At 38.8% G+C, this 20,172-nt stretch overlaps 1 protein-coding gene across 14 annotated transcripts in view; it reads left to right on the forward strand.

Annotated features, from left to right (window-relative positions):
- Positions 1-20,172, forward strand: part of LOC125462946 (synaptotagmin-B) — a 579,758-nt gene that overhangs the window by 457,222 nt on the left and 102,364 nt on the right. For 13 of the 14 annotated variants that reach the window (XM_059653434.1, XM_048553466.2, XM_048553467.2 and 10 more), the window contains 2 exons: positions 6,424-6,552; positions 18,412-18,579. In XM_059653434.1, coding sequence (XP_059509417.1) covers positions 6,424-6,552; positions 18,412-18,579 — 297 coding nt within the window. The remainder of the gene's footprint in view (positions 1-6,423; positions 6,553-18,411; positions 18,580-20,172) is intronic. The other variant, XM_048553470.2, reaches the window with a different exon arrangement.

Consider the following 20,172-nt stretch of genomic DNA (forward strand, 5'->3'; position numbering starts at 1 on the left):
CTGAGATTCTTGATTCCTCTTTAACTACTCAACTACAATATCTAAGCATTTCCAATATGTAGAAAATTATTTAAAATGATTGGTATCAGTGTCATACTGATACCCTTGTAAAGCGTTTTAACAGGAAGACTTGTAATAAAGCTAAAAGCCTTTGGGATCCATACTAGAACATAGAAAGAAGATTTTGAGAAAAGACAGAAAACATGGTATTCATGGAAGTTAAATTATCAACCTGAAAGGTAGGTTAAGTGAAGACCAACTTCCATCCAGTTGAATGGTCAGGGTTTGTAATCCTCTTCTGCAATTCAAATGACGATCTTGAAACCCAAGTCCGTTTGTATGTTTGTCAAATTTGTCAAAGTGTAGGGCCTAGGAAGTGAGTTGTAATTTGGAGAATATACTAGTAATCTAATTTAATCATGATCGTGTTCATTTAGCAAAGAAAGCTCTTAATTATAAATTTAAAGTATTTCCTGTTGACTAAGTGTGTGGGATGTTCACACAATGAGTGAAATTTAATTTAGCACAGCAGGCTTCAAAGTGTAACCAAGTAACAAGAGATGGTACTATCTCTGCAGTCAACATTAAGAAGCAGCTTAAAAATAGGATGTTGGACTGTGTGGAGTAACCCAAGGATTACTATCAAACAGGGTATCTGATCATGATAAAGAGTTTGGGAGATATGATGCTGTCTTTGACCTTCTCACAAAAGCACCGCTCTTTTTGCAAATACAGAGTTATGAAATCACTCCAGCATAACCACAAGTCCATAGCACAAGAAATTCAAGTTTTTATAATGAACTGCTCAAGCCATAACTTTGTCCTGTTTAGCTTTTGACAACACAGTTGGAACGTAACGTATATGCAGCAAACAGAAATATCCTATGAAAAAAGATTAGTCGTGCAACTTAGAAAGATTAGACTTACAACTTAGACAGAAGGACCTTAATGGCAGTGGGTCGTACTGAAATAACTAAAACACTTGGACATTTAGAATCTATTTCTCAACAAACAAGAGAGGAAGGGAAAAGGGGCAGGAAAATTGGAGGAGAAAACGTGTGCTCAGTCATGGGTATTACCCTTTGTCAGTTTGGATTACAGCCTATCAACCGACATGTGATGACAGATATTGCATGTTACACAATAAGCAAACAGAATCTCTCATTACTATCTGAAAACAGTTTTTCCAAGCCACACTGTGTGCGTCATATCTCTTTGTGGTGTTTTGTGAAGCTTCACAGCCTGTTTTTTGTCTTTTCAAACCTTTTATCTGTGCTCTTCCTGATCTGTATTATCTGACTGTATTTTCTGACTGTCCTGGATTTCACCTGGATGGTAGGTTCTTCCAAGAATTTGTTTTGTATTAGTTTTAAGGATTAATTCTTACACCTGCACATGTGCCATCCCCTTATTCTGTCTGTTAAAAAGTTTTAATGTCAGTGGTGATATGAAGACTAAGATTGTTCAGACTGTAATAATTGATTGCAATTTAGAAAATTCATTTTTGGGACAATTAAAAGCAATGTTTTCTGCAGATTTAAACAGAAACATTGGCTTCAGATTTGTGCTGATGTGCTCAAACATAAAAGCATTCTAATTTGGACTGTGAATGAAATCAATAATTTAAAATATCTTATTCACGAAAATGCTTCTCATCACAGCATTTTATTGCCAAAGTGTTCCTTTGACACAATGTAACTGCATTGTTTTGTTCTGGATTAACACTACATAGAGAAAAGCAATCACAGTTGAATCATAGTTGTTGGTTGGTTATATGCACAATAGAGGTCATTGTTGAATTAAGCCTACACAAAAATATTTGCTCATCCACCTGGCATAATTGCCATCTCTGATAATCTGCAATGCCATTTTCTTCTTCCTCAGTCAAATTCAGAACATCAATTTCAGTTAATGCCTGTCTAACATCAATCAACAGCCAGTAAAAGTTTTAACAAATATTGCAACTCAAGGGTAATGAGATGATAGTACTTTTGACTGTGACCTTCAATGCACACTAATGCTTGAATCTAGGAAGATATACATGAGAGTATTCAGTCCCAATTGTCCACTCCAGTAAAGTTGAATTTCTTTTAAACCCCATGTCTTTGTCTATTCTTCAAAAGGAAAAACACAAAAGGTCTCTGCAATTCAGAATGCAATCTTGCTGTTGAGCAGGGGTTCATCAGCTCCTTATTACCTTTGTGGTCATAGTTCATTCTGTTTAAAGTTTCTTTGACACCTTAGTTATTACATCCCATCAGTCTCACATAGATTCTGATTAATACCTATCCTTTGCCTTTGTAGCAGTCCTCTTATTAAAAATCCCATAATGGAATTTAAGGGTTAAAAATATCTATAGTATTTTGGGGCTCTGACCCATCGTCATAAATGTCATTTGGAAAGTTTTCAGCTCAAGCTGCAAACAAAAAGGCATAGTACTTTCAATTGAACTTCATATTAGAATTCTGAATCAGTAGTAAATGGCTCTTAAGCAAATGTGATAAAAATCAATAGTCCTCTATTTTGAATCCTACTACAGTGATTAACATCTATATTTTTTATTAAATCTGAACATCAGTCATAGTAATTACTTGTCTTTTTAATTGCATGATTGCTACTAACAGTAATTGCCATACACACACTGCCAATTAGGACCATCTAGGACTGATTATGAGTGCTGTACTTCCAAGAAATCTCTTACAAACTTCTAGTATTTTGCCGTTGTAGATTGGAGTTAACCACCAGAATCAAAACATTATTGCATTTCATCCGATCGAAACATCTCCAAGCACTTCTCACAATGAGTTGCCTTTGGAGAAATAATTATTGCCAGGCAAGCACTTTGGGAACCGTCTGTTTAAGTGATATCTCTCAAATGTCTGATGACCAGACTTGGCAATGAAATTTTAATGATGCAGCTTACTCCTGAAACTATATGTTTGGTTTTTACATCAAAACCCTTTCAATCATCAGAATTAAACTATGCAAAAGGTGCACAAAAGATTTGAATTTATGTTTAAAAATAGTTCAATTGTCAGAAGGCTTTGAATTAAACAACTTTAATCGAAAGGGAATGGACTGTATGAGCTGAAGAATAGGCTGCAATAGCAATTGTCAGATTTTCATCAGCCCATGTTGTGGAATCTGTAATGACTCTTGGAATGAAATGATTAGAAGGTTTAATTATTAGGTCATTTCGACAGTTGAAGATAATCTGCTGTGCTGTTGATCAAGAAATTATTTTTAAAAATTGGCTGTAGGGCTATGGCTATAAAAGGAATACACTTTTATTTAAAATGCCAAGTCCATATTTATTTTCAAGCATGTATCTTCAAACAAATAAACCGCATCAGTTTGGTTTAAAGTTATGAAAAGAGAAACAAGGAAAATACCATAAATTTTGCTTTCTTTGGAACTATGTGCTAATACAACTAAGATTAGATTCCCTACGGTGTGGAAACAGGCCATTCAGCCTAACAAGTCCACACCGCCCCTTACAGCATCCCACCCAGACCCATCCCCCTATAACCCAAACACCCCTGAACACTATGGGCAATTTAGCATGGCCAATTCACCTAGCCTGCATATCATTGGACTGTGGGAGGAAACCGAAGAACCTGGAGGAAACCCATGCAGACACAGGGAGAACGTGCAGAGACACAGGGAGAATGTGTAAACTCTGCACAGACAGTTACCCGAGGCTGGAGTTGAACCCGGGTCCGTGGCGCTGTGAGGCTGCAGTGCTAACCACTGAGCCACCGTGCCGCCAAACTAAAGCAAAATAATTCCAACTCTTTTGTTGCTTCCAATTCACACAAACAATTCTAAATACTAATATGATCAGTCATTGAGGCATTGCACAAAAACGTAAAACATTGTCCTACTGTCTCTTTTGTAGCTCTCGCTACTTGATTTCCAAAACACTGCATCTCATTTTCTTTCTTTCTCTCAAATTCAGTCATTGGTGTCTTTATAGCTAGACTGGAGAGTTGGGCAGATAAATGGCAGATGGAGTTCAATCCAGGCAAATACGAGGTGATGCATTTTGGAAGATCAAATTCAAGGGTGAACTATACAGTAAATGGAAAAGTCCTAGGGAAAATTGATGAACAGAGAGATCTGGGTGTTCAGGCCCATTGTTCCCTGAAGGTGACAACACAGGTCAATAGGGTGGTCAAAAAGGCATATGGCATGCTTTCCTTCATTGGGCAGGGTATTGAGTATAAGAGTCGGCAGGTCATGTTGCAGTTGTATAGGACTTTGGTTCGGCCACATTTGGAGTACTGTGTGCAGTTCTGGTTGTCACATTACCAAAAGGATGTGGATGCTTTGGAGAGGGTGCAGAGGAGGTTCACCAGGATGTTGCCTGGTATGGAGGGTGCTAGCTATGAAGAGAGGTTCAGTAGATTAGGATTATTTTCATTAGAAAGACGGAGGTTGATGGCGGACCTGATTGAGGTCTACAAAATCATGAGGGGTATAGACAGGGTGGATAGCAAAAAGCTTTTTTCCCAAGAGTGGGGGACTCAATCACTAGGGGTCATGAGTTCAAAGTGAGAGGAGGAATGTTTAAGGGAGATATGCGTGGAAAGTTCTTTACACAGAGGGTGGTGGGCACCTGGAATGTGTTGCCAGCAGATGTGGTAGACGCAGACACGTTAGTGTCTTTTAAGATATATTTGGACAGGTACATGGATGGGCAGGGAGCAAATGGACACAGACCGTTAGAAAATAGATAACAGGTTAGACAGAGGATCTTGATCGGCGCAGGCTTGGAGGGCCAAAGGGTCTGTTCCTGCGCTGTAGGTCTATTTGTTCTTTATTCTTATATCTGTTTATCTTGACTCTTGTTCTTAATTACACCTTTTCTGTCAGTTTCTCTGTGCTTTTTTTTGTATATTTTTCATAATATGTCTTTCCCACTCTTCCTCTGTGTCTCATATTTGATGTTATTCACCATTCCCAACTCTCTCAACTTAGTGCCACCTCGTTGATAGCCATGGAATCGATCTTATCTTTTTCTTAGACTAAATAATTCATTGGTTTCTAGTCTTCTTATATTTGCCTGTTCTAAACTTTGTCTGAAAGTCCCAGCTTTCAACTGTGCCTCAATTCTGGTAACTAAGGATAGTAGTGGATGTGTGACAGGCTAGTGGCCACAAAATAGCAATGGAGAGTGACAAAAGTAGGACATGAGCAGTGAAGCTAGAGATGCTGTTGGGTGAACGGTAGAAAGCTGAAACACCGTGGTCAGAAAGAAGACAGCAGGAATGAAATAGGCTTTACCCAACTAGGAAGAATTGATCAATAAATTCCATAGCATATGGGTCAGAAGATGGCAAAGTGGCTAAACAGGGGCCCATAAACCAATCAGAAGGAAGGCGTTGAGGCTTTCTTCACTCCATAAATGAATGTTTCAATGTGGGCACTGTTATTCCTGGAGATTTAAATGCCACATTGTTTCCTCTTGGTACAGAACTGGTCATACAATTGACTAAACAAAATGGCTTTTCATAATGATTGGTCAAAGGAACACAGCAACAACACAGTCGTCAAAAACATAGAAGTTGCTACATTGTCCTAAAGAAAATGGATTTTTGCTAACTTTAGGTTTTCTGCTGATTATAAACAGTGTGAAACTCATTGTCTTAAGGAGATCAGACATTAGACAAAAACAGTTAATCCTTCTTAAAAATCATGCACAGAGAGTTGCATGGGGATTGTCAACCCATACAGGTATATTTGAATTTAACTCTTATGCACTTGGCATAAACATATTGAACTCTTAAGACATTTGATGAATAAGATGAGGCATGTTGGACTGCAAATTGCACATGAATGTAGTTTATGGACTTGAAGCTGTAGCAATGCAGGAAAATGCCATTAAGATTCTTTTAATGACTCTAGTATTGCTTTGCTCCTTTTGAAACATATTATCATCTGCACGCCTGATTATTAATATTCAGTCGCATCAGCTTTCGTCATATCTGCACTGCAAAATCACTCAGCCATTTAAATAGTAGATTGCCTTTTGTGACCTATGTTTTCGAGTTCAATTGTTTCAAAAATCAATAGCAGACCCAAGATAGTGTCTGATAAAGTGATCCACGGTACTGTTTTGAATAGTGTTTTTGAATTCAGTTCATAACTGAAGTGGTGGTTTTAATTCACCTCTCAGTCAATACGGCAAACCTTTACCAGTTGACTGAGCTGAAACCACTTTGTGTTTATGAAAACTGTTAATCTAATGAAATCAGTGCTCTATTAAAGCTAGCAAAAGGCATACTCTACTGCATCTACAGCCTCTCTTAAGAGGTTAAAAAAACATGCTTTTCTTTAAATCAGGAGTTTGGCTGTCAAGATATTGTTCACAGTAAAGCAGTGCCTGTGGAAACTCAGCAAAATTTTGCTTCCTGTTCACAGACCAAACAGGATGATGATGATGCAGAAACTGGTTTAACTGAAGGCGAAGACAAAGATGAGGAACCAAAAGAGGAAGAAAAACTTGGGAAATTGCAATTTTCGTTGGACTACGACTTCCAGAATAACCAGGTGAGATGCAGTATTCTGATCTCACTGAACATTAAACCCCTTGCAAGATATTGTAGAAATTCGTGGCGATCAATACATTATGGTTCATTCCAGCATTCAGTTTGTTCTTAGGCAAGCCGCTTTGAAAGATTTCTGTGTCCATTGGGAAAGAGAAATGGATGATTTAAATACTCACATGGCCATGCCGAAACTGAGCAACTGCTAATAGTGATGATCATCTGTGTTACCACCTCACCACAGTGTCAATTGCATGATTACATATTCCTCTGTATTTAAACATGACAAAATCTCTCACAAGGCTCCTTACCAATGACAAACTGCATACATCTTTTAAAATGGGCTGCAATGGTCTGTTACACTTCTGTTGCCTTGAGCCTGCATTAGCTGATCCTCATTAAGGTCAAATCACAATGAAAGTTTGAGTGCCCACTAGAGGACTCTGGAAATGCCATCATGGCTGTCTATGCGTCATGGCTGACTATGCGACATGGCAAAGATATAACTGACATCTCATTCAACAAAAGGCTTTAAAGGGGCTCACTTCCCTGTCTGAGATTTTCATTTCTCACCTAAAGGACTGAAATACTCAAGGTTATAACATGTTAATGAATGGCAGGGGCAGCATAAATCACTCTGAATCAGTTTTCTGTATACAACAGAGAAAAAAAAATCATACAATTCAATTATTCCTTCCAAATTTCTCTCTCTCTCTCTCTGCCCAAAATGCGTTAACATTACTGAAGACCTCAGGATGTACTTGATAGCCCTTCATTAATTTGTTCAATTAGCTTTTTTTTATGCATGGCAGTGTGTTATCAGTATTAAGTCAACTGCATAGAACATAGCAACTGGAGGCAATCCAGCTGTCAACTAGTGCAGCAGAGGGGTGGTAGGGAGAGAGATGCATCTCTCTCCAACCAGCACAAAAACCATAATGACTGGGTTAAAATTGTGGACCTATTGAGCTCCTAATCAGCTTTAAATCCTTTTCCTGAAGTAGGGGGGTGTTCGTGTTGGTGCTTTCTATTAGATGACCAACACATCTACCCGAATCAGATGTCTGGTAGATCACATGCTCTACCATCACCATCAAGCCAAAGGATCAATCCTAGTTCAGTGGAGGGCACACACAAGCCAGGAGCAGCATATTGCAGACTGAAAAATTAAGTGTTAGTCGACAGAAGCTACACCACAGGATCATGAGCATAAAGACAGTTGAAGCCATGTGATAAACAAGGTTTGGCAATCTCAAAACCAACAGATCAGGAATAAATTGTACAGTGCTGCAAAATCCAGTTGTGAATGGGTATGGATAATTAAGTAAGCAATTGGAGGAGGTGACTCCACAGATATTCCCCATCCTAAACAATGGGGCTCACCTCACACATCAACGCAAAAGACAAGATGAAGCACAGGCATCATCTCAGACTCCACATAAGGCACCAATATTTCAAATGCCAGTCTTCAATCAGTTCAATATTTTTTATTAATTCATGGGATAAGGGTATCACTGGCTAGGTCAGCATTTATTGCCCATCCCTAATTACCCAGAGGGCAATTGAGAGTCAACCACATTGCTGTAGGTCTGAAGTCGCATGTAGGCCAGATCAGGTAAGGTGGGAAATTCCTTCGCTAAAGGACATTAGTGAACAAGATGGGGTTTTCTTCCTGACAACTGACAACGGATTTGTGGTTATCATTAGATTGTTATTTCCAGATTTTTACTAAATTTAAATTCCACCATCTGCCATGATGGGATTTGAACTCGGAACTGCAGATCATTACTTCGGTCCCTGGATTAAGAGTCTAGCATATTAAAAAGTGGCTAAAAGCATTGGATACTACAAAGGCAATAGGTCCTGACAATATTATAGCAATTTTATGACAAAATCTCAGGCAAGGTTCTTCAATTCATTACGGTTCCAAACAGCATACTCCAAGCTGTTAAACTCTTAGGACTAAAGCTGGATGAACACAACAGGCCAATCAGGATCAGAGGAGCAGGAAAGCTGACGTTTCGGGCCCAGACCCTTCTTCAGAAATGAAGATTCTGTAGAAGGGTCTAGGCCCGAAATGTCAGCTTCCTGCTCCTTTGATGCTGATTGGCCTGCTGTGTTCATCCAGTTCTACACCTTGTTATCTCAGATTCCCCAGCATCTGCAGTTCCTACTCTCTCTGAAGCTCTTAAGCCTGTCAAGATTAACTGGCTCCCTTCCCTTATTCACTCATTCCCTCACTTGGTTGCAACAAGGTTCACTTAGAAAAGATCTTTTCCCTTGGGAATGAACATACGTTTGAGAGGGCCTAATTTAACCCGTCAATTTCTTGAATTAACAAAAATATTGAGCTCATTAATTACTGCACGAGAAGGAAAACCAAAGGAACATACGTAGACACAAGTTAGAAATGAGGCGAATTCAAAATGATAAAAGTTCATTAAAAAAAAATCAGTCTCTAAATTGTTTGTGAAGAGTGGTTGGCCGAATGTTGCAGCTGCTCCAATAATGTTGATGTTGCTCATTAAAAAGTTAATTACACAATCCTAAATTTTGCAGATTGCTTGAGGTTCTATAGTTCTGACTCCTTCCAACTATAATTGTATTCCAGGAATCGGGATGGGGTGGAGGGGGAAGAGATAGAGATATAGAGAGATAAAGATATAGAGAGATAGAGATATAGAGAGATAGAGAGAGATCATTTTGTTGTAGCACTGGAATTAGAGAAGACCTTTACCTGCAATATAGGGATGATTAGGGCTAGTTTTTCCAATTGCAACCTTCAATGCATGCTCATGCTCAAACCCCCAGAAGAACATTCATCCCGACCTGTATATTCTATTTGTATCAAAACTGGCATTTCATCTCCTAATTTTGTGTATTCTTGAAAGGAAAAAATATGAAATGTGTCTGCAATGTGGGACAAAACCCACAGTTAGTGGTCTGCTGTTGATGAGGGATTATCAGTATCTTATTAACTTTGAAGTCACAAGGATCAGTCCACTCTGTTTGAATCTTTATCTTTATTTGACACTTTAGGTGTTATATTCAATCCTACTCTTTCTTCAGACACTTCATTTGCATCTGCAGCTATTTTTTATCTGCATCAACCTTCTTATAAAACAGTTAATTATGATTACAAGTTAAAATTGTCCATAGTGCTTTGGGTTTTTAAACCTTCATCATAACATAATAGAGAAGTCTTGTCCTGCAGAATTAATCATGCCTCTAGCCAAGATATTCCATTCCAGCTACAGAATTGGCATTTGCCTGGTGATCTGAAAAATTAATGCGAGCTGTCCTGTGCACAATAAGCAGGACAACTTCATCCCAGCCATTTACTGCCCCGTCAAACTGTTTTGATCATTAAAGTGATGGAAGAGGCCAATGACAATGCTATGAAGTGGTGTACTCAGTGACAACAATCTCAGTTTAGGTAACTGAACGCTTGACTTCATTACTGCCTTGATACAAACAAGAACAAAAGAGCTAATCTCCAGAGATGAGCTGTACTTAACTTCAAAGAGCCATCTCACAGAGTATGGATCCCTTGCAAAATTTGAAATATGGAGAAAACTCTCAAATGATTGGAATCGAACCTGGCACAAAGGAAAATGGAATGAAACAGAGAACTACAGGTGCTGGAGATCTGAAGCAAAAGCAGACCAATTCTGAGGAACAGCCACCAGATTTGTGATGTTAATTCTGCTTTCTTCTCACAGATACTGGAAGACCTGCTGAGTTTCACCAGCAATTTTTATTTTTGTTGCAAAGGAAAATGGTTCTGATTCTTGGAGGTCAGTCAGTTCAGCTCTAGGACAGCTCTGCAGGAGTTCCTCAGGGTAGCATTCTAGGCCCAACCATCTTCAGCTCATGCATCAAGGTCAGAAGTGGGAATGGTCTCTGATGATTACATGCTGTTCAGCACCATTCATGATTCTTCAGATATTGAAGCAGTCTATGTCCAAATGTAGCAAAGTATGGATAATATCCAAACATGAGCTGGTAAGCATAAGTAAAATCACACTACACAAATGGCAGACAATGATCATCTCCAATAAGAGAGAAATTAACCATTTCCCCTTGACATTCAATGGAATTACTTTTGCTGAATACTCTACCGTCAATAACCTGGGGCTATCATTGATTAAAAACAATTGAACTGGACAAGCCATATAAGTACTATGGCTACAACAGCAGTCAGAGGCTAGGAATTCTGTGGCCACCAACTCACCATCTGTCACTCCAATGTCTGTCCACTGTGTACAAAGCACAAGATGGGACTGGTATGAAATACACTTCTCCTACCTGGATAGGTACAGTTTCAACAACTGTCAAGAAGCTAGATACCATCCAGAACCATGCCACCTGCTTGACTGGCACCACATACACCACCTTCAACAGTCACTTCCTTCACCACCGACACGCAGTGACAGCAGTATGTACATCTGGAAATTGCACCAAGAAACGTCATCAAGCCCTTTGACAGGATCTTACAAATCTGCAAACTTTACCACCTAGAAGTGTATTGCCTTACATGAGCTACCACGACTTGCATGTTCCCTTCAAACCATACACCTTCCTGAGTGGAAAAAAAAATTGCTGTTCCTGGGTTAAAATACTGGAATTCCCTTATTAGCAGCATTATAGTTGTTACTGCAACTCTAGTGCTAGAGCAGTTCACAATATTGGCTCACCACCAAATTCAACTGGGCAATTAGGAATAGGCTAAAAGTGTGCCTACCCAATGATGCCCACTTCCAATTAACGAATTTTCACTAGCAAACAGAAACAAGATAATCTCTTGGCATTCACAGTTTGATAATCTCATGATAATGAGGCACAGTCCTCAAACCTGACTAGGCCTCCTACAGTTGAACAGGATGTCACTCGTGTTCCTCTGATCTACCTCCAAGTGCTAAATCCCAGAAGCTGATTGTCACACATGCCTTATCCGGCTAGAATTGGGTTGATGGTCAGGATCAGGAACTGAGAGTAATCTTTTACCTAACCCTAGCTCAGGCAAAGACATCAGCTGCTGGTCTGGCAAAGTGCAGTGTGTGGCATGTTGTTATACCAGTCAATAATTTTGATCAGATAAAACCAGGATGGAAGCACTTTCACATGATGTTGGGGTAGGGGAAACAATGTAAAAATTTCTGTTGTTTAAATTATCCCCGAATGTTCAACATTACATTCCGCACAGGGTTTGTTTCAACAAACGATAGCATTTATTTATTTAGAATTAACCATCTTTGGTACACAGTATGATCTACACAGAATGATTCATAAACAAAGAAACAGCTTTTGTTTTGTCACAGTTTAGTACCTAAAATTCCATTATTATGAACATCTGACACCAGAAAAGTCCTGTTTAAAGATAAAATTAAAAAGCAGCTCCTGGCCTATGTTTCTATCACTGAACTTTCTCTATATTCAGCACCACATTGGTGCCATCTTGAATTGTCCATGGCTCCAACACTCAGTTGGTTGGAAATGATAAAATTTACTAGTGTCAGTCAACTTCTTGGTGGGAAAGCTGAAGTTAGCAATTTAAATTTTATTCCCATCCTATTATTGCATATAACTATATTTGCATTGCATTAGAGAGCTAAAATGTCATTACAACAATCTCATCAATGTGAAACTCCTTGTATCCTGTTGGTCTCATCAATGCACTTAAATAATTGATTACTTTTAGGATGTCAAATTGATGGGAGTTAAGAGTTAGATTGACACTAAATAAAATATCATATAATGTCTGCCTTTTTCAAAATGTCTACAGAATATTTTAGCAGTTGAATCTCAAAAAGTCGCATTCCCATGCCACTTGTAGGAATGAGCGCTCAGTGAATTAAATTGAGCAAATAATTAATGCTCAAGGTTAATTAGGAAAATTTTATTCTTGAAGTGATTCTCCTTTCAAAGAATCTTTAATTCCTAGAAACTCCGAGTCAACATTAAACCCTTGTTTAAATTTGACACCAAGTTAAAGGTACATGGTTTAGTCTCTATTGTGAATGACCAATTAATGTCACAACATTCTCTGTTGTCTAATTTTCATCAAGGTTTCAGTTTAATCAAAGAACACAGAACAAAGAACAAAGAAACCTACAGCACAGGAACAGGCCCTTCGGCCTTCCAAGCCTGTGCCGATCAAGATCCTCTGTCTAATCTGTCATCTATTTTCTAACGGACTGTGTCCATTTGCTCCCTGCCCATCCATGTACCTGTCCAAATATATCTTAAAAGACACTAACGTGTCTGCGTCTACCACCTCCGCTGGCAACTTGTTCCAGGCACCCACCACCCTCTGTGTAAAGAACTTTCCATGCATATCTCCCTTAAACTTTCCTCCTCTCACTTTGAACTCATGACCCCTAGTGATTGAGTCCCCCACTCTGGGGAGAAAGCTTTTTGCTATCCACCCTGTCTGTACCCCTCATGATTTTGTAGACCTCAATCAAGTGCCCCCTCAATCTCCGTCTTTCTAATGAAAATAATCCTAATCTATTCAACCTCTCTTCATAGCTAGCACCCTCCATACCAGGCAACATCCTGGTGAACCTCCTCTGCACCCTCTCCAAAGCATCCACATCCTTTTGGTAATGTGGCGACCAGAACTGTACACAGTATTCCAAATGTGGCCTAACTAAATCAGTGCCCTTTCTTCCAGAAAATGCTGGTATTGCTATTAACTTCAGTGGTAAACACAAGAATCCAAGCTAGTTATTCATCACAAAGAACAAACATACAAGGCCCAGAACTTTACTGGATTGTCAGAGCTCTAAGAGAATATTTAGACATGATCTCCAATTGAATGCTACATACGTATCCCAGTGAGTAGGTCAGGACAAATTACAAAGTCGGGGTAAAAAGTCATTGCTGTTTTCCCAGACTGGGACTAAAGCAACTTGAAATGGAGAGTCTTCTTTCCCCACTTACCCACTAACCTTCTTTAAGTTGAATTCAAGCTAAATTCTGGCCCTTCTCTGGACTTGAGATGCATAACTTTCCATAGAGTTTCAATTCTGTTTTTTGTTTAGGCATAATGGTAGTCTAAATTTTAAACTTCTGTGAAGCTAGGATTTTGGTACTTTATTTAAAATTTGTAGAACTGTAAAATTTCATTAAAAAATTGTGGAGTATTTTAACACAGACAAATGCACGACTTCCTGAAGACCTACCTGTATGAGTATGAATGATATGCAGTGGATCTGCTTTGTGCATGCAGGTGCAAACAAAATGCATTAAACACTATGCACGATGCAGTTTCAAATAAAACGAGAATGCCAGATTTTGGTCTGACAAGTATCGATCCGGTCAGTGTGAAATTGAATAAGTTATTCAGCATGACTCAAATGATCAGATTAGCTGTATCAAATGCATTGGCAAGGTATCTATGATCAATGGAAAGGTTGTAGTATTATGGAGGGACTCTTTTGAGGTTAATTGAAAATGTCAATACCCATTAGAGATTCTCTCATTTCATCTTGTGCTGAATTGCACAATCTGATCACTCAAAGTAGAATAGTTTGCATTGACAAAGGCCTAAGACCCATTCTGTCACAATAATTCACAGTGAACATAAATGAAAGAATGGGAAGAAAACTTTTATAAAATTTAAAAAGGAACTTCAAAAAATTCCATCAGAAGATCCCTAATTGAGAAGTAACTGTAATCCAAACTGCCACTTAAAATCTACATTTGAATTTGTGCGTGCATTGCAATAGAGGATGTATTCATCAGTAAAATATATTGAACAAGGAACCTATTTTGCTTTACAACTGCAGATTCCTTGATAAGGTACTAAAAGTAAAATTTGGATACACATTGAAACCTAATTCTGTACATCAGTCTGCAGAAAAGCTCATCTGTTCTTTACAGTTATTCATCATATTTGACATCATTCAAAATCACATTCATTAATAATGAGCCTATATTATATGACTTGAGATTAGATATCTAAGCATAGGCTGTATGGAAGGCAGAACTTCAGTGATGCAACTTAATTGACCATGCTGTGAGAGGCATATTTTTCTCCAATGCAACTGGAGTGGTATTATCACGAGACGATTAATCCAGAAACCCAGCTAATGTTCTGGGGAGCCGGGTTTGAATCCCACCATGACAAATCGTGTAATTTGAATTCAATAATTTTTTTTTAGAAGTCTGTACTTAAGAATCTGCATGAAATAATTGCCAATCGTCAGAAAAACCTGCCGGGTTCACTAATGTCCTTCTTGGAAGGAAATCTGCCACTTTCATCTGGTCTGGCCTACATGTGATGCCAGGCCCATGTGGTTGACTCTCATTTGCCTTCTGAAATGGCCTATCAAGCCACTCAGTTGTACCAATCACAAAAAAGTCTCAAAGAAATGGAAGTGGATGGATCACCTGGCATAGACCTAGGTACTAGAAAAGGCAATGGCAGAAACGGCCCTGTCACTCTGCAAAGTCCTCCTCCCTAACATCTGGGGATTAGTGCCAAAATTAGGAGAGCTGTCTCACAGACTAATTAACAACAGCCTGACATAGTCATACTCACATACCCTAGTGACAATGTCCCAGACACCATCATCACCATCCATGGTTATGTAATGCAGATCCAGCAGAGGTGATGGTACAATGATGTACAGTCGGGTGGGTATTGCTCTAGGAGTCCTCAATATCGATTCTGGGCCTCATGGAGCCTTATGGCTTCAGGTTAAACGTGGGAAGGAAGCTTCTTGCTGATTACCACATTCCATCCTCCCTCCGCTTATGAAGCAGTACTTCTCCATGTTGAACAACACTTGGAGGAAGCATTGAGGATGGCAAGGGCACAAAATGTACTCTTTGTGGAGGATATCAATGTCCATCACCAAGAATGGCTCAGTATTATTGATTGAGCTGACCTGGAACTTAAGGCCATAGCTGCTAGACTGGGTCTGCAGCAGGGAGTGAGGGAATCAACAAGAGGGGAAAACATACTTGACCTCATCCTTACCAATCTGTCAGCTGCAGTTGCATCTGTCCATGACAGTATCAATAAGAATGACCATCTAACTGTCCTTGTGGAGATGAAGTCCTGCCTTCACATTGAGAATAATGTCCATCATGTTGTGTGGCACTATCACCATGCTAAACAGGACACTTTGAACAGATCTAGCAACTCAAGGCTGGGCATCCATGAGGCACTGTGGGCCATCAACTGCAGCAGAATTGTACTGCAGCACAATCTGCAACCTCATAGCCTGGCATATCCCCCACTTAACCATTACCATCAAGCCAGGGGATCAACCTTGGTTCAATACAGAATGCAGGAGGGCATACCAGGAGCAGCACCAGGCATACCTGAAGATGAAGTGTCAACCTAGTGAAGCCACCAAACAGGACTAGTTGCACTCCAAACAGTGAAAGCAGCAAGTGGTATAATTTTCTAGGCTTCTTGAAATGCTGTGCTTGTTTTACTTTGGAAATAGAATTCAGCATTACTCAATTCACCTGTTAAGTATACACACCAGTGATCTAACCCTGTTCAAGAAGGGCATTAATTTACAACTTTCATTAATACATTGTCTATATTAATCACCTGCCAAAACCATAAGCTAGCCATTGCTGTGTGTAAAAGCGCATATTTTATCATCTAGCCATCATAGAACACCACCTGCACACTAGAATGTACTTGCCAATGCTTTAAGAATCATGTTTTCTCCAGCATCTCAAATTGGTGTATTTTCATTGGAAAGTTCATTAATGTAAGACTGCCACAGAAGAAAGGAAGAGATTAGTATAAGGAAAAATGTTTCTACTTACCATGAAAGAAGGTGGGATTGCAAGATGTTAAGCCAATAATAAGAACTGCCCCTGCTTGGTTCTTTAGATAATATTTCATGTGTAATGGAGCCTCCAGAAAGTGAAGGAGTGCTTTGAGAAAGGGAGTTTGAGTAGTTATGCTAATGCCTCTAGTCACAGGTGGCAAAAGTGACAGAGGGAAGCTGAAAGAGTCGACTGGACCCTCAATGGAAAACAGGGTGTTGTTGGGGATAGGAGGCCACATGGGGAGAAAGAACAGACAGACAAGGGATTCCTCAATCTGATCTAAACCAGGTTTTGTTCCATACAAATGCTTCCTTGATTAGCCATAAATTTCCTTTCATGTATATAATTACCTGACACAGATGGAATGAAGAATCCTGCTTCATGATCTTTGGGCTGTCCTTGTGACAAAATTTATATCATGTTTCCGGTATAGTCAGCAGGATTCCATAGCGCAGTCATGTGATTGCAGATGAAGTTGAAAGTGCCTGAGTGAGATTGGATTGGTGATGGAGGAGTTAAATAGTCTCTGAGGGAGAATGAAACTACTGTGGAATTATTGAAAACTCAGTTATTGGAAGAGGGAATCAAACCCAAAGGCCAAACCCAACCAAAGGTTCCCAATGTATTTTCTCTAGATGCTCATTTGAAAACAGGGGTGATCCTGGTTAACAATATTAAATTTTACCAAAAGGTTCATATATAAATGCAAGTAATTTCTGGAGGAATACTGTTTTAGGGAGGAATTCCTCGAGCTGCAGCTCTATATTGGACTGTCCCTTGATGTTATTGAAACAAATGGTGGTAGTGCGTGACCTCTTGAGATCATCCAATATACACAATCAGAAAACATTGGAACCTGGTTTACATTGCTTTCTGCACAATGGTTCCATTGTATCTTGGTGGAATTTACCCACATGCACTCACAAAATGTCTTGCTGCCTCCAATGGTAACAGAACTGTATTTGAAACACGGTCTATGGAATGAACTGAAGGTTAAGTAAGTTACATTGAAAATATTCCTTGTAAAAATAACTGTCTCCTGTCTTTTGTAACCTTGTTAAGAACAAAAATCATAACTTTGGCAAGGTTACTTCTTCACTTTTCTTGAAAACCACCTACAAGCCTATTATTGCCTTCTTCCTGTTAGGCAGGTTCTCTTTGTAGGTGTTTTCTTCAAACATGCTGGCACCAATAAAGGTACTAACTGTCAGAAGAATGCTATCTATCATCACGCACATTCTCATTTAGTTGGAAAACAAGTGACTGCTTCAGCTGATTGTACTGTGTAGCTCCTGAAATCTGACAGCTTGCTGACCTTAATGGAGCTCTTCAAGGTCAGTTCAGGCTCAAGAGGAGTAAAAGGGGAATTGCTGATGGGCATGCTCCAATTATTGATGATTGATTGTAGGGCAGGAAGTTGCTGTCTCAGTTGTGGATCTTCTGCAACAAACAGGAGAACTAAAAGCACATTGTAAAATTTCTAGGTCAGTGCCTAGTATAAGTTATGTCTTTCCTGAATGTTCGATTTGCATGTCATAAACTTTTCTTGTGAATATTATGCCAAAGACATGACCAAGGACGGGACTGCTCAATGGGCATGCTGCAGTAGGCACTCTGGAGAACGATATCAAGATGTTCACAATGATGGATCAATAATCTAGATACAATCTGGATGGTCATGTTAGTATGAAGAGCATAATTGCTCTTGTAAAGAGTTTGTAAGGTGGACAGGCATGTAATTTGCATAGAGTCAGCAGGTACAAGTGTCACTGGGCATCCAACCATAGCACCCAGAATAAGGGACCAGACTGTAGAATTATTTACTCCTTTTGAAAGCTTGAGATGCCTGTTAAAAGTCAAACTATTTCATTCTTTGTGGGTCTCTTCCAATTGCCTTGCAATGATTCTGTCCCTTGCCAGGCAAAATGAAATTGTGGGGAAACAACAGTGCCCAGACCGGTCATCTCCCATTGGAATACCTTATCCTTTCTGTATATTCTTCTTTAAAGAAATCTTATTGTCATTACAAAGCTTTAACTATACTCTGTATCTTTTGCAGCTAACAGTGGGAATTCTTCAGGCAGCTGAACTTCCTGCATTGGACATGGGTGGCACATCTGATCCTTACGTTAAAGTCTTCCTGCTTCCAGACAAGAAGAAGAAATACGAGACGAAAGTTCAGAAAAAGACCCTGAACCCTGTCTTCAATGAGTACTTTACATTCAAGGTAACACTTTAAGGCAACCAGTTTCTATTTTGTTTCATTTAGAGGCATATTTGTAAGTGATCTTTTTATTTTGTTTTTAACATTTGTTACCATTAAATCCAATCTACCAATAAAATCATTGAAGAGATTTGGTAGCTCAACCTTCCTATAAACATTTTTGTTCTAGCTAGATAATTTTCCATGAACGCTATTATTTTTAAACTCCCTTCAAAGCATCACATGTGGAATTTTGTCAAATGTCTTCACAACATTCAAGTCAACTATATTCTTTTCATTAACTCTTGACCTTTAAGTCAATAAATAATCCTAGAAGATTCAAGAGACTTTATTTATTACTGGTTTGGACTTTACACTGACCATGCATCACCAGTGATTCCTGTAAATATTCTTTTTTCCTGTGTGCAGCCCACGAATTTGAATGTGCCGTTACTTTAAACTTTTTGGTAAGGTGTGGTGTAGCTTAAAAGAAATAGTTTGAGAGTGGCCTGCACAGTAACTTCAAAACTGTTCCATGACTAACGGGACATTTCTCCTTATATTGATTAAGTAAATACAGATTACATGTTACAATATACTCTTGAACATTTTCCTCACTACAAATGTTAAGCCAAAGTGTAATTCTGTTGTTAGCAAAACTTGCCTCCTGGATGATATTCATCATAATAATCATTCACTGCTCAGATTTAAACTAAAATGATCATTTTAATTGAGGCTTACAGATAACATCTCCTACTCACTTAATTAAACAGGTAATGTAAGTACTTCAGACACTCTTCCTTTCCATCTATCCCACTAATTCTCAACACAAACTTGCCCCAACTTTTATGTTATCACTAATAATTGTATTTATTAAGCAAAATATGAATCCAGGCATTTAAGTAATGTGTATGTGTTATCTAAGTAAATGTATGGGATGTATCAATAAATTATTTCATGAAATATGGCATTACTGGTCGCGCCAACGTTTAATATCCATCTCCAATTGCTGTTGAGAAAATAATGCTGAAGCACCTTCTTGAATACAACTGAGTGGCTTGCTAGACCATTTAGAAGAACAGTTAAGAGCCAGTTGCATTGCAATTAGTCTGAAGCTCTATATGAACTAGATTGGGTGAGAATGACAGATTTACTTCCCCAAAGGACATCAGTGAGTAAGATCAACAATAGTTTCATAGTCAATATTTCTGATACTAGCATTCTATCTCAAAAACATAACAACATTGCTATTTTATCCTTAATCTGTTCTATTAATGGAACCACAGATTTATTTTGTTCTGAGGACCAGAGAGGATGATATCTCAACCTTTTCTACCAACAAATAATGCATTCTGGTCCTCTCACCTATTCCAGGCCCTTCACATCTCAACACTATTCTTTGTTGGTCATCTTCCCAAGCCTGATAAGAAGTATAAGTCAAGACCATTCAAGTTTCTCCTCACTAATATTTGCATTAAATAATATTTGTATGGAGTACAAATTTAGGTTTTCATTTTTTTGCTGTAATTTTGTTGCACCTTTCATTCATGATGAAACCTCTCCAACAAAGTCATGAGTGTATATGTGTCAAATTTGCTCACCCCTTTCTTTAGTCAT

This window comes from Stegostoma tigrinum, chromosome 21 (genome assembly GCF_030684315.1).
Source record: "Stegostoma tigrinum isolate sSteTig4 chromosome 21, sSteTig4.hap1, whole genome shotgun sequence".
NCBI classification, from domain to species: domain Eukaryota; kingdom Metazoa; phylum Chordata; class Chondrichthyes; order Orectolobiformes; family Stegostomatidae; genus Stegostoma; species Stegostoma tigrinum.